The sequence below is a fragment of the Micropterus salmoides genome, unplaced genomic scaffold (genome assembly GCF_014851395.1).
Source record: "Micropterus salmoides isolate LMB-PRFRI ecotype aquatic unplaced genomic scaffold, ASM1485139v1 Ms_hic_scaffold_20, whole genome shotgun sequence".
Taxonomy (NCBI): domain Eukaryota; kingdom Metazoa; phylum Chordata; class Actinopteri; order Centrarchiformes; family Centrarchidae; genus Micropterus; species Micropterus salmoides.
The window spans coordinates 28159348-28173831 of record NW_024041151.1 but is presented as its reverse complement, the minus strand read 5'-3'; the positions used below and the strand labels follow the sequence as shown (position 1 = coordinate 28173831).

Genomic DNA, 14484 nt, shown 5'->3' with positions numbered 1-14484 from the left:
AACCAAGCCAAAAAATACCAACAAAACAAAGAACATTATGTGGGTCAGATTGTTCTTATTTGTCCCTCTTGCCCACCTCCTGCAGATTTGGTGGTAAAAGCATTAAAAGCAGCCAGTTTGATGTGTATCAGACAGATGGGTTTGAAGGGAATCCTCCTCTATTTGATTGTGCCACATAACTGGATTCATTTAGCTGAATCTGTCTGTTATTGGATTATGTTTCATATTGGATGGATGGGATCCAATTGTAGATATTACGGCCTTTAATGTAGACAGGTTTAGCAGGACAGAGCAGGCAGAAACTTGTCGGAGAAAAGAAAAAAGGTACAGGCAGAAAATAAAGAATAAAGATAAATAATTGCAGGGAATAGAACAGAAAAGAAAAAAGGAAAACAAAAAGTGAAACCAAGTAATAAACATAAAACTCTAATTCTATTAACTATAAAAATGATAAACAATAAAAGTGGGTATAAAAAAGGGTGAGAAAAATGAAATACTCTGTTTGGCCAAAAGTATGTCAACACTCCTCTTTATTCGGTGTGTCTGTCTCCTCAGTTTCTCATCTCTGAGCTGCTTTTCATCTCTCAGAGCAGGAAACCTGAGCAACTCGTATCGCTTGCCGCTGATCGTTCGGAGACAAACACAGCGGTGAGTGGTTTGCCAGGATGTCCGCTTATAGCTGCCCAGCCTCCTTTTGATCAATCGCAGATTACAATACAATCTATTGATCAGAGAATATTATCTTTCTGCCTGTGTTTGTTCTCTGTTGGAGCAGTGTGCTGTGAGACTGAGCGCCGATGGCATCAGGCTGGCAAAAACATCACTGATAAGAAAATGTACTGAGAGGCCGGTTAACTCATCATCTATTAGTCAGTGTGTGTGTGTGTGTGATGTCCAAACAGAGCTCCTCTCTTACTTATCCTCATTGTCAACATTTAGCAGGTTAAAGGTTAGTGACTCTTTTCCCTGACGTGTTTAAAACCTTCTCTCCGGAGACGTTCACTTTTGACATGTAACCCTTTTTCTTTTACTATTTTTTTGCTTGGGTTTCACTTTTTACAAGCTCGTAGCACCGTCACTTTATGTTTTAGGGACCTTTTTTCTAGATCTAAATTTAGTCCCTGGTTCCTCTCTGGAAACACAGGTTAAGTTCCTGAGTTCCTCAAAAGGTTACTGGTCCCCTGGGATGGTGGAAACTCCTGGTGAAACAGAAATACCATCAACTGACCACTATCAACAACTGAAATAGATGTTTAATAATAATGTTCACAGGTTTTCAACACAGCCAATATCTGCATATGAGTGGATTGTCAGTGTTCCATTGGGACATTCTGAACCTTAATAAAGTAAAACAAATTGGGGGTGGGTGGGGCACTTCTGTTTCTATTTAGGATAAACATATTTGAGTTCTGGCGCTGTAGTTCCCATAATATTTGGATAGTGCAAACAGCAAGTAGAATGTTGCCATGAAGCCAGTGGCTGGTTCCCAATTTCCTCAGTATTTGCTACATTGTGCTCCATCTTTACTCTCTGCCATTTAATTCAAACCTGCATTAACTTTAGATTTTTCAGAAAGCAGAAACATGCTGAAAACACAGCCCTGACATATCATCACTCTATGGGTTGATTTGACGAACCTGTTAGCAAACAGCTGCTTATTTACACATTCCATCAGATGCAGAGCAAGATCAGCCTTTACTTAGAGTTGTGTTTGTGTCCACTCTGTCTTTGTTCTCCGCCAGCTCTTGAGGGAAATGTCTCTTTAGCGGCTAAATGATCCAAGCTAGTTGCTAATTGTATCTGTCTGCTGTTTGGTGCCGGGCAGGTAGCTACAGTGGACTTTTCGAGATTGTCTGTTGAAAATAGCTGCGTGATGTGAGCTGTGAAAGTGAACTACAACAGTAAAGAATGGGTTGAATCATTGCAAAATATTGATTATAGCAGCTTGAGGTGTCTTTTTATAAGGGGATCAATCTGAGGGGTTAAAGGATGATTAAATGAATAAGAAACAAAATAATATTTCTGTTACACAAAAAAGTCTCGACAGCTCCTCGGCTTCAAGGCATTCTCTCTGTTTATTTCATACATTAATTCAACTTATACATTGGAGAGAAAGATCAAATAACGTGTCACATAGTTCAGATAGGCTCTGATGACAATTATATCTTATGATGTACATATTGTTATATTAATAATTATGTCTTTCGCAACCTTTCACATTGCTGAATAGCAGATGGAAAACTTGAGAGGAAAGGAGCTTACAGAGGCAAAATGGAAAATGAGAGACGAAGACAGAAAGAGAGAGAGAGAGGTGGATGACATCAAACTCCTCTGAGGCCATTTCCTCATCAGCTCAATGACATCACTGAGGCATCAAAGGCTGTGATTGGTCAACCAGTTTCTCCTGGTAAACAACTGGAGATACATTACAGTGTGTGTGTGTGTGTGTGTGTGTGTGTGTGTGTTGTGTGTGTGTGTGTGTTAGCAGGCAGAGAGACCTTTGTCCGGTGATGTCACCACGGACCGTGTGGACATACAGATTATACACTGATAAACTATCTCTCTGCACGCACACACACACACGCACACAGATTCAGTGATTACACACATTCTGAACACTCGCTCTCTGTCTCCCTCTTTGTTCCTCAGTGCAATCAGTCATAGAAACAGATCTGTCCATTTGTCTGTATGTGATGTAGTGCAGGATGTACACGAGTTAATATCACTAGAAAACAGAAACCCTTCATTTTATACTCTATAACACCCTTAAACCTTTCACAGTAGCACTAAGGTTGAATGTGAATGGAATAATTCACTTACAATCCAGTGCCTGTTAACGTTAATGATTAAAGGGTTTAACCCCTGAGTTCAATGGACAAAGCTGGTTATCCAAGAAAGGGTAAAATCAAGGGCAACTGGACTTTTTTCCTCGTTTCCGCTCTCATCCAAGAGGCTTCTTCAGTTTGTAACGTCGTTTCTTCAAGTCCAGTTGCCCTTGATTTTAACTTTCCTTGGATAACTATGAATTGGATGACTGAGAATCTGGATAGATGTTACAATAAAGCTGGTGTTATTGCATGTTTTTCTTATTGTGAACAAATCCAATAAAAAAATACCAATCAGTGCTTTCTGACTTCTGTCTCTGCTTCCTACTGAAGATGTAAATCCTTAAAAAGGGCGTCCAAGTATATCATAGTTACATTTTTAAGAAAGGGTTAGGGTTGGAAAGGGCTCGGTAATTTCCTAAAACAGCTGGGCAATGTAGTTTTTAGCAAATGTTACTCAAACCTAATTTGTGCAGTGGAGTAAAAAGTGGAGATGTTGGGAACTACTTTCAGCAGCGGATTAATACACATTTGGTGGTATTTACAGCAGTAGGACAGAGTACGTGGGACCATGTCATCCTGTGCAATAGTCTGGCTTAGTGATGTGGTTTTTGGCAACAACATTGCTCTATTGCACAGAAAAACAATATAGATCTGGCTTGGACAAAACTTGTTGGTTTTCTTGGAATCTGATGGCAATCACTTGCCATAGATTTTAAAGTAGGCCTGTATGTTATGTTAGTGGATGTGCAGACACTTTTTTCATTATATTCATTTCAAGTGTAACAAGACACCTGTAAAGCCATGCTTGGTGAGGCTGTACCTATACAGAATATACTTGCTGCTTTGAACTAAATGGTAACATGCTCACGTTGGCAATGCTAACAAGCAACATGTTTTTTTTTATAGCAATGCTAACGTGCTAATTAAAAAGGAAAAGTCAGGGGATCACCAAAGTCAGTAGGATTCATCCTCTGGAGACAGTGTATGTGCAACATTGCTGTCGTAAAAAAAACAAAACAAACACTGGCAAGTTGAAGGTTCTCCAAAATGTGCTGCTTTTTTAATATCTTAGTAAATTGAATCTATTTAATGTTTTGGACTAATGATGGACAACATTAGTAAGGTAAAGTGAAGATGTAACTTTGCACTCTGGAAATAGAGGTGGCAGGAATTTGCCACTATTGTAACATTTCAGAGGCAAAACAGAAACAAAAATAGTCAATTTGAACATTAGTGCTGCCTTATTTCTCACCCCCAATACTGCATTGTTGAAGGACAAATAGTCTTACAGTTTCATTCATGCTCTCAGTTACTTCTGTATGTGTGTGTGAGGGAGAGGCAGAGAGAGTGTCCTTCCAAATGTGTGTTCCATTTCCGGTTATCTTCTCAAAACGGAAAGAGGGAAGCATCATGGTGCATTAAGCTCAACCACACAGACGCACACACAGACGCACACAAGCTTATAGTGGAGAGCTGATTGCAAAAATGTGTCTATATACGTGTGTGTGTGTGTGTGTGAGAGAATGTGTGTGTGTTTAAGTGCTGAGATTTGATGCATCAAGTGTTTGCCAGGCTGCCATGCTGAGCTTTTGCATTTTAAGAAGTCTGCAGACTATAATATCCTGCAGTATTCCAACTATTGGAAGAATATTCATTTTTTTGAAACCATGTTTTTATACTTTTGGCCATCATTCCTCTTAGTTATGAGATGGATAATAAGCTGTCAAAGAAGTCTGAAATGTCACTGGTTTAACCCAAATATCCAGCGATACAAAGTGCATAATATTGCATCATCTTGTGAGTCACCTTTGCAGCTGTCTGATCTTATGGGCTCATTAAACAAGCACATAATAACTTTCAAAGCAAGGATGCTGCAAAGTAAACAGTAGCACACCCCTTCGATTGCCAACCAGAACTTCTGTAAAATGTTTAAGCTTTTACAGTTAAATCTGAAAACTAAACTTGAAACATAAAGCCAAGCTGAAATCAAGACAGATTTTTTAGGAGGATGGACTCGTATAGGCTCATGTAGCTTTTACACACACTGACACTGTCTTGTTCCTCTAAGCAAGACAAGAAAGCAAACAAAGAGTTGAAGAGCTGACTTGACAGTTGTGGCGTCTTTGGAACATGGAAGTCTTCTAAGGGTGAATTGTCATGCTCGTGTTTGGTCTTTTCGTGATTCTTGTGGTCCCCATCCTCATATTCAGATTGTCTTTAAGTGGCTTTTTGAGAAGAAGCGGTGTCTCCCAACAACTGTACCTGCCAAGAGTGAGGCCTCACAGCTTACTATTACCAACATCCTGTTTCAAGACATCCTATCAGCATGGGTGGTTAGTAATTTTGCAAGTAACGCAAATAAGTAAAAAGGTAGTTACAACTAGTCCCGAATCTACTATACATTTTGCTGCATTACCCGAAATGACCAATATAACCAGTGCACACTGCCACTGGTGGTCGTGTTAAAAAGCAGCCTCCATCGCCTTTTCACAAGCCAGCAGAAATACTTTCACCCTCCATTAATGGTGTATTAAAAGCATATTTAGTCTGCGCAAAACAAATGTAGGCTACACGCTGTAACATCTAAGTCAGATGATTACTGGATTGATTCTTATTTATTAAAAGAATCCTCTCCTTGTGCAGAGCATGGCTTTCTCTTGCTGGAAATTATTTCTTTTCTCTAATTGGCATTGTTTGCTATTCCTCTTATAGCGATGCCCATCGGTGAATTCATTTAATAGAATGTCCCCGGTGAAACTGATCTTGGCTTTCACTCTGAAGGCTGCCAGCTGATTGTCAAGATTATGTTCATTGATGCTTTAGGAATAATCATATGATGCCTGAGCTGTTGGAGAAATTCTCTTGGATTTTTTTTTTCTTCTTTAAAAATGCTCCCCTTAAATTCTATTTTATTAAAGGGTTTGGTTTTTGCCTATTGCCTTAATCAAATTATTATGGTTTGGTATATTTTTGGGGTTCTTTGCACCACCTCACCATTCCCGACCATGCTATGAAAGTCTTGTGACTAATTGTCAGCACTTCAAGACTGCAGCAGTGGACCCACCCCCGTAAGAAGTAGGCTACTGTTCAAAGCCTGAAGCAGCAGGCAGAATTAAATGCGAGACAGCCGTGATTATTTAGGGGGAAAAGTCACCTGGGACATTATGACAACAGCACCCACATGTGATGTGATAACAATGACACAATGTCACAGCTAAATAATGATTTCATCAAAACATCGCTCAGCCCTCATGACGGAGTGTCGAAGCGTCCAGATGTGGCGCCACACACAAGCAGTGAAGTGTACGTTGAAGGGCGACTTTACTACTTACCCTGCACTTATATGCCCTCTGTGTAATGGATACCAAGGCTTAAGTGGTAATGGTGCAATAAAAAAAAGATACAGAGAGAAAAGGAAGAGGAGAGACATGGAGAAAGGAGAAACAGAGGGAGACAGAAAGGTAGGAGGGGCAGGGAGATGAAGGACAGGAAGGAAACACAGAGGCAAGGAGACAGGAAGGAAAGAAGAAAACAGAAGGAGGAAAAGAAAGAGTTAAAAAGGAAAGACAATAGACAAGAGTTAAAGAGATAATGGAGACAAAAGAGAGATTGAAAACGAGGAGGATGCAAAAGATGGATGACAGGTGAGAAGATGAGAGACAAGAAAAAAATGATAGACTAAGGAAGGAGGGAAGGAAAAGAAAGTGATGAAGGAAATAGGGAAGATAAACAAAAGAAAAGGAAAGATAGCAATAAAATACAAAAAAACACACACAAAGAAAGTCTGAGACAGAGAGAGAGATAAGAGACGGCAGAGCTCTTGAGTTGATGGGAGCCCTTTGTGCTATTCTTTTTTCTTACAGACTGAAGTCTGTCTGTCTGAGTCCTGACAGACGTCTGTGGCTTTATATTCAGTTATATTGATCCCCAAACTCTCTGCTCTCTGTCTTCTTTTAATCTCTCACTATGTTGCTCTGTCTGTACTTCTCAGTCTTTACCTCCTCATCTCTATCTCCCTCTTTTAGCATTTTCACAGGCACATACCTCTGTCTGTGTCCGCGACGGTTAGACACAGACAGAGGTATGTGCCTGTGAAAATGCTAAACGAGGAAAATGTTCAATATCCCACAAAGGAAAACTCCCTGTTAGCTCAGCATGATAATTATCTATTAGAATCTAGTGAGCTGGTCTGAGCCCTGGATTTCACTAAGGTGGATAGTTTTTTATACAGTATACACTGCAGTCATCTAATATGAGGTTTTGAACTAACGTAACACACCTGATAGTACTGTGCAAAAGCCTTGGCCAGTGTGTGAAGAAATTCTGTAAAGTAAGAATGCTTTCAAAAATAGACATGTTAACAAATTCTATTTATCAATTAACAAATTCAATGTGGTACACCTGCACAAAGTCAAGGGTGTTGTAGGTATATCGCCAGGTGTATGATTAAACAATAATACCAAACAGGTGCTAATGGTCAGAAATTTAATATGTAGGCTGAAACACAATCATTAACAGAAACAGATGTGTAGGAGTAATAAAACTGGCCAAAACCTTTTGCACAGTACTGTATATATCTAGTATATTTTGATGGTAAACAACAGGAATTTCATGCATTCACACATTAAAGGGAGAGTCAGTGATTCTGCAGAAGGATTGCTGATGTTTGAACTCAGCTGCCAACAAAAACACCCCTCCCATCAGTGGTCCCTTAGAAGCTCCACCCCCCCAAATCTTAAATCTCTGAGGTTGCTCCAGCGTTGAAATGCCTGGCCCGGTCATATAACTTTCTTTTCTGTTTACACTCTGCAGAGCTTTTCCTCTTTGGCTTTTGGCTTTTAATTTTTTCTAACCCATGCTGCTTGTTGATGTTTGGGACAGTTCATCTCTCACTACCTACAAGAGCTAACTTTGTGTGGTCTGGTTAGCACTATCATTGCCACTAGCTGCCCTTTCAACTGGAATCTCATGTGTCATGTTGTGTATCTAGAGCTGACAAATGTCAAAGTGTGCCGAGTGGAGAAAAAATTGTAAATGGGAAACCTTCTTAGGCCAGCATTTTGTAAATGGTCACTTTTTGTGAGTAGATCTGTCATTTCCGTTACATAATGCATTGTGGGACATAGCGTCCATCAGCAGCAGGACACATGCATGGCAATGTGGAGACTGAGCTGCCACTGCCATGTCTGTGTGGGAGGATGAAAACAGTCTCTAATGACTCCCCTCTCTCTTTCTCTCTCTCTCTATCTGTAAAATGAAACCAGAGTTTGCCGGCTCACTCACTTCCTTAATAAACAAAATGTTTTTCATAAAACTGAATGATTGAAAAATTAATCTAATACATATATGATTAATTAAGGATTAATGAATTGTAGTCCATCCATCCATCCATCGTCAACCGCTTATCCTGCGTACAGGGTCGCAGGGGGGCTGGAGCCAATCCCAGCTGACATCAGGCGCAAGGCGGGGTACACCCTAGACAGGTCACCAGTCCATCGCAGGGCCACACATAGACGAACAACCACTCACGCTCACACTAAGGACAATTTAGGGTCACCAATTAACCTAGACCGTATGTCTTTGGATGGTGGGAGGAACCAGGAGAGAACCCACGCAGACACGGGGAGAACATGCAAACCTCACAGAGAAAGGCCGGGGGTTCGAACCCACCTCGACCTTCTTGCTGTGAGGCGACAGTGCTAACCACCGGACCACCGTGCCGCCCTAATGAATTGTAGTAATTTAATTAATTAATTTGGGGGTAAAAAAACAATTTTGTGTAAAGAATATGTAGTAATAATATATATGTAGGTGAATCAACTGTTTCTCTCAGACTTTAGCTCTCAGACCAATAACTAAAATATCAGATTTATCTTGATTTAGCTGGAAAAAGTTCTGTCATCCTTAGGCTTAAACACAGATGAATGCAATCAAGTTGACGATATGATTCATTCAGACATATAGATATACAGCTGGCTATCGTCTGCGTAGCTTTAGAAATTGATTTTGTGTTTTCCAATAAGTACCACAGATTGAAAAGAATTGGACCTAAGATAGAGCCCTGAGGGACGCCCCTTTTTAAGGCTTGGTTGCCCATGGCGTTCCTATTAGTGGGAACTGGGATTTTTAAAAAAAAATGTATTTAAGTATTTATTACAACTAGAGCTGAAACAATTCAATGATCAGTCTATGGACAGAAAATGTATTTGCAACTATTGTCACAATGTGACAAGGAGAGCTGAACTTTTCAAACAATTTTTTAAATTAAGCTTAACTAATGTGTGACATCTATCTCAGTTCTTTTTGCATCACCCTCTTCCTTTCCATCACCTCCATTTCTATTTTTCCTCCATAACCTCTCTGCTGTGTTTGTTCTCTCTGTTTCTCTGTATTCACTTGAAATGGCTGCTTCAATAAAACATACCCTGATGTTTTTATTGACGTTTAGAAGCCCTTGACTCTTCAAACGTCTGTATAATACATTGATGTGTTTGCTGTGAGTGTTACCAGCTCTTTAGGCTTTACTTTCACTCAACCCTATTCAAGTGAATAGAGAAAAGGCTTTAAGTTGAAAGAATGCCTCTTAGCTGCCCTTTAGGAAGACTTGACCTCTTGGTTAGCAGTTGCCATTAACAGCCGAGCTGCGTTTTTAAATGTCTTTCTTCTGTATAGAAGTGGACAAATGTGCTTAATTTCTGTGTCTGGCTTAAAAAAATGTAATTTCACCACTTATGTAGACTGGGTCCAGACGTATGAACCGGCACCCGCATATCAGATTTTCTCAGCAATTTTAAACTGTCTGGTGATGCTCTTGTGAATCGCCAAATGCTGCATTCATGTCATGTGGGAGTTACTTTAATTACCAGTTTCTGACATGGATATGTGACGTAGAGATAACTCCTATGATGTGATGTGATGAGAATAATTTTGAAGCGGATGATACTGATAAAGGCTATGATTACAATGGATTTAGACTTGGAGCAGAAAGAAAATGATGCTGATGAAGATATTAAAGGAATAGGTCAACATTTTTAGAACTATGCTTATTCGCTTTCTTTCTGAAAGTGAGATGAGGTTATATAAATGTTGCGTTTGTGTGTACAGTAGAGCTGGAGTCTAAATTAGAATGAAGACTATAAGAAACAGCTGGGAGACAGCTAACCTGGTTCTTTCCGAGGTTCAAAAATCTACCTTTCAAAACCTTGAAAGCAAACAGAATTGTAAAAACAGAAATTTGAACGCTGAACTGATCAGAGGTAAGAGAAGCTGCTGCTGACGGTGGACGTGATGAAGAAGTGTGTGTTCTGAAGGAACTGCACCATCTATCAGTTTTGCATGGTCTTGGTTTCAACATCCCATCCTGAACTCCATCATATGGCCGGGAAGATTATCCTCCTATGTCCTGACAGGCTGCAGTTTGTGCATCCTGCACAAGCACAATAATTCACCATAATGAAAAATGGTGAAATGCAATGTAAAACTACAGAAAAAAAGGCTGCTCACTAAATTACAACAGCTCAGATCATCACCTACTGCTGCACATTACGCAGTCAGGGTTGATGAAATGATCACATGTTGCAAAAGCATTTTTAGGGGCATTGCTCAAATTCCTCTGACTTTTTTCCTATATGTCTTGTAAAACATATAAAACCCTGCATCAACTTTTCAATTGGTCATTTTCAGGAACAGTTTCAAGTGTAAATGTAGTTTTCAAAAATTCCTCCTGCAAGTTGCTCTTTAACACACAGACATGAGATTGATATTGATCTTCTCATCTAACTCTCAGAAAGCAAATGAGTGTATTTCCTAAAATGCTGAACTATTTCTTTAAGATGAGCACAATATTTAAGTGGTAAGATGATCATGCTGATGAATCATTGCGGTGAAGATGATTATGATGGTGATGATTTTGTTATTGATGGTTTTCTCACTGATTAACGTTATGGCTGGATATAGTTATTTTTTATTTTTTGACACTCGTGCTGATACTATACCAGGGTTTTTATACTGATACCAAAACCATATTTTTGTGATACCTTACTTGAGACTTACTTACTTGAGAAATATAAACATTTTTCTATAGTTTTTTCAACTAAAGTTGTTCATTACAATGCTCTGAATAAGAATTCTGACCTTTATAACAGAGTATGAAACACTTTGATTTAAATCAGGAACAGTATGATGAGAAAATTAGTTAAAAAGATTTTAAATCTCACCAGGCATTTGTTGCCTTCAGTTACTTTTTGATACTCAGTGCGACAGACAAATTTTGGTCTGCAACAAAACAGTATGGTGTTTTGCTACTCAGTCCTTTTCAAGATAGTGATTGTTATGAGGTGAGAATGTGGTGAAATGGCGATTATGCTGTTAGGGTAATAATTAATGATATCTAGGTCAAATTACTATGATCCTGTATAACAAAGGACGAGGGAGACACTCTGTGAGAGAGCAGCGGGACAGCTGACTCATACAGAGAGCAAAAAATAGAGAGAGAAGGCGAGTGATTCTCCGTATTATCTGCTGATCTCGTTTTGCAGTTAGGGATGCATTTAGCAACACACTGATGTCTGTGAGGGAGACTGAGAGAGCTGATGAAAGACAGAGGAACCCTACTTCATTGATCCTATTGATTCAACCCTTACCTTTACAGAAAAGCCACCCCTCCCCCGTCTTTACTCTCGCCCCTCCTCAAACCGGTAAACCCCCTTTGAATAACATAATTGCGTGTTTGATCCTCACTGTAACCTCGATCAGAGGGAGAAAAGTCTGATGGAATCACTCAAGCGTGCTCCTCCATTGACGGCAGACTGCGTTTGTGTGTGTGGGCGGGTGATTTTGATTGATCCCTTTTTACTCGTAAATGTGTCTGCACTTAAAAAAAAATACCTCGTCTGGGGTGAACTGCTGCTGAGTTGCTTTTCATCAAGCTACAGTAAGCAGAAAACAGCAGAGACAGAGAGAGGGAAAGGTTTTCCGTTAAAATGTATTTACAAGACAATACAACTCCAATAATCAGACCAGTACTGCCTCCATATATTTTAAATCTTCATTCATGTCAATTGGATGAAAATATGAATATCCTGCAAAAGTGTATAGCCCAGTGGGGTTGGAAATGTTTTGTTGTTAGTACAGATGTCAAAGCAATGCTTTTTTTCTGATATAAACATGTTTTTCTACAAAGTCCAATCTTAATTTAACAAAAGAAGCTGTTAAATGTTGTCAAATATATGTATAATAGTACAAAATAGGATAAATTAAATTAATTATGATCCCTGAAGGTGTGGCCAAGCACTGTGGAGAAAACATAGACATGCCAGGAGGAGGAGAGAAAGAGGGAAGGTGGGGCTGAGAGGGACCATTAAAAGGAGAAAATCCCTGAAGGAAAGTGGCACTAAATGCTGCAAACAGATGTGTTCATGAGCGAGGGACATGGTTAGTGTTTGTTGGTTTTGAAATCCATGGTTGCAGAGCTGCACTCAGCACGTCAGAATATCATCGCTACCCATCCCGAGTTGATTTTTATAAAACAAATCAATGGCAAATCAATGTAGATAAGCAGGAGGTGCATATGCATGGAAGTAATATTGAAAATAAAGACCTGTATGCTCTTTTCTGTCAGGTGGAAGTACCTCCAGTTACTCAGAGCTACCAGAGCATCATGATGATCAACACAAGTCCAGTCAGAGCTCTGAGGAAATGCCAGGTGCAAAACAAACACTCCAAAAGTACACTAAAATGATAGATATGAATATTTCTTTCTGTAGCCTTAACTATGGAAGTGACATTGACTAACACTTGTAACTGAAGCCACTTGGCTGTTTTTGTGTGTAGCAATAAAACTAAAAGATATGTGACTTGCATAAACAGTTCAACCAAACAGTTACAGCAGGCCTGTTGTGAATGTGTGGACATTGGCCTGAACTGAGGTTAGACTCCAGGCCTGAATTGTGTAATGTCTCTTCTGATTTTACCATTTACTCCTGCCATTTCATGCTTTCCTCTACTTTTAACCTTTATCCTCCTTGTGTTTATCATCTCATTGTTTGCTTTTGTTTTCCCTTTGCTTTTAGTTTTTTTTTTTTTTTTTTTTACATGATTTTAGTTTAGGTTTTATTTTATTTTATTATTATCCATAACATATTATGACTATGATCCTAGATGACTGAACCTCTAAGCAGATGTTATTGCCAGTAGTAGCTGTAGTAGTAGCCTGTTTCTTTATACCCATAATCAAATAGCAGGTGCAGTAGATTTAGTAGCAAAAGTAGGAAAAGTAGCGGTGAAAATAGCACTGATGTTTTCATGTCCATCCTTGTATAAATAATGGTTTAACACATTTACAGTTACAGAGGAAATATTTGGGTTTCTGAGAGAAAAAGAGGTTAACAGAACATTTGTTAGATGACTCAAATGGAAAGGCTGTTAGTAACAGTCGTTAACAGCTCAGCTGGATAAAAACACTCTTTAGCTCACAGTCAAATGTTTTAGCACAAAGATCAGCCAGTAAATAGTGGGGTCCAACGTCCAAGATCATCTCGAGCTTAGACTTTGAATAAACAAAACCAAAACTGTGACACGGTTTCAGGCTCATGTGGGGTTTTTTTTTATGTACTACATAATATGTCCCATCCATAGATAATAACATGTTTATGTCCCATCTGTATAAATATTAATAGGGAATTGAACAGCACCTGTTTATCCAGAAGATAATAAAAATAATTATCCAGCACACTAAAATCTAAATAAAAAAAACATTAAAATGATAAGGTATAGATATGAAACAAGTCTATAAAATAGGTTTATTCAAAACAGGTTCAAAATAAATAGAGCCACTTGCAAAATGTGCACCAACCTGACATGGCATTTATACTGTGCTTTAAAAGCTCAGGCTGATGCTGATGCAATTATGATTATTATGATTCTTATTATGAGTCTTTCAGTTACAATTGCTGTCATTTTATGTATGATGAGTCAAAGCAGCTTTCTCTCTGTCACACAGGCATGTTTTTAAACCCAGTGTGTTTATGGAGTTCTTAATATTCAGATCAATAGTGCCACCTGTCAGTGCCAAACTGTATTACATCCACAACAGTTTAAATACTGACAATGCAGAGGATTAACGCTCATTGTTTATAACATTTCACCTATTTACCCAGAAGAACAGAACAGTCATCACGTAATGAACAACAGGGACATTTAGATTTGAGTCGTTCATAACTGCCAGATTTTCACATTCTTAAAACTGAGACAACGAGATGTTGTGTCATGTTTGTACACCATGCTCTGTAAAAGTCGAGGTTAAGTACAAGTACTTCAGACTTCAGTCCGTCCAGGACATGGTGTGGTCATAAAATCAAACATGGAGTTTGAAAATGTTTCCCTTAGTGTAAACGTCATGTGTTTTTATCATGAAGACTCGAAAGCTACTCAAGCATCTATCATGAGACAAAGACAGAGAGCAGCAGAGAAACAAAAAGGCACTGTGAGGAGACAGGAGGAGGAGTGAGTGTGTGTGTGTGTGTGTGTTTTTTTTACAGTGACGATAGTTTCCCCTTACATAATAGTTTTGTGACTGAATTGAGTCCTTAACCTGATTGGTACTGATCAGCCAGGCTATGACTCGTGCATACTTAATTCACAGAGGTAATCAAATCAA

The 14484-nt window shown here is 39.0% G+C and overlaps 1 protein-coding gene across 2 annotated transcripts in view; it reads left to right on the top strand.

Annotated features, from left to right (window-relative positions):
* onecut2 (one cut homeobox 2) overlaps positions 1-14484 on the top strand; it is a 43392-nt gene that overhangs the window by 13982 nt on the left and 14926 nt on the right. The window contains exon 2 of one of the 2 annotated variants that reach the window (XM_038734327.1): positions 12448-12531. The exons of the other annotated variant lie outside the window; for it this stretch is intronic. Coding sequence (XP_038590255.1) covers positions 12448-12531 — 84 coding nt within the window. The remainder of the gene's footprint in view (positions 1-12447; positions 12532-14484) is intronic. 2 annotated transcript variants of the gene reach the window in all.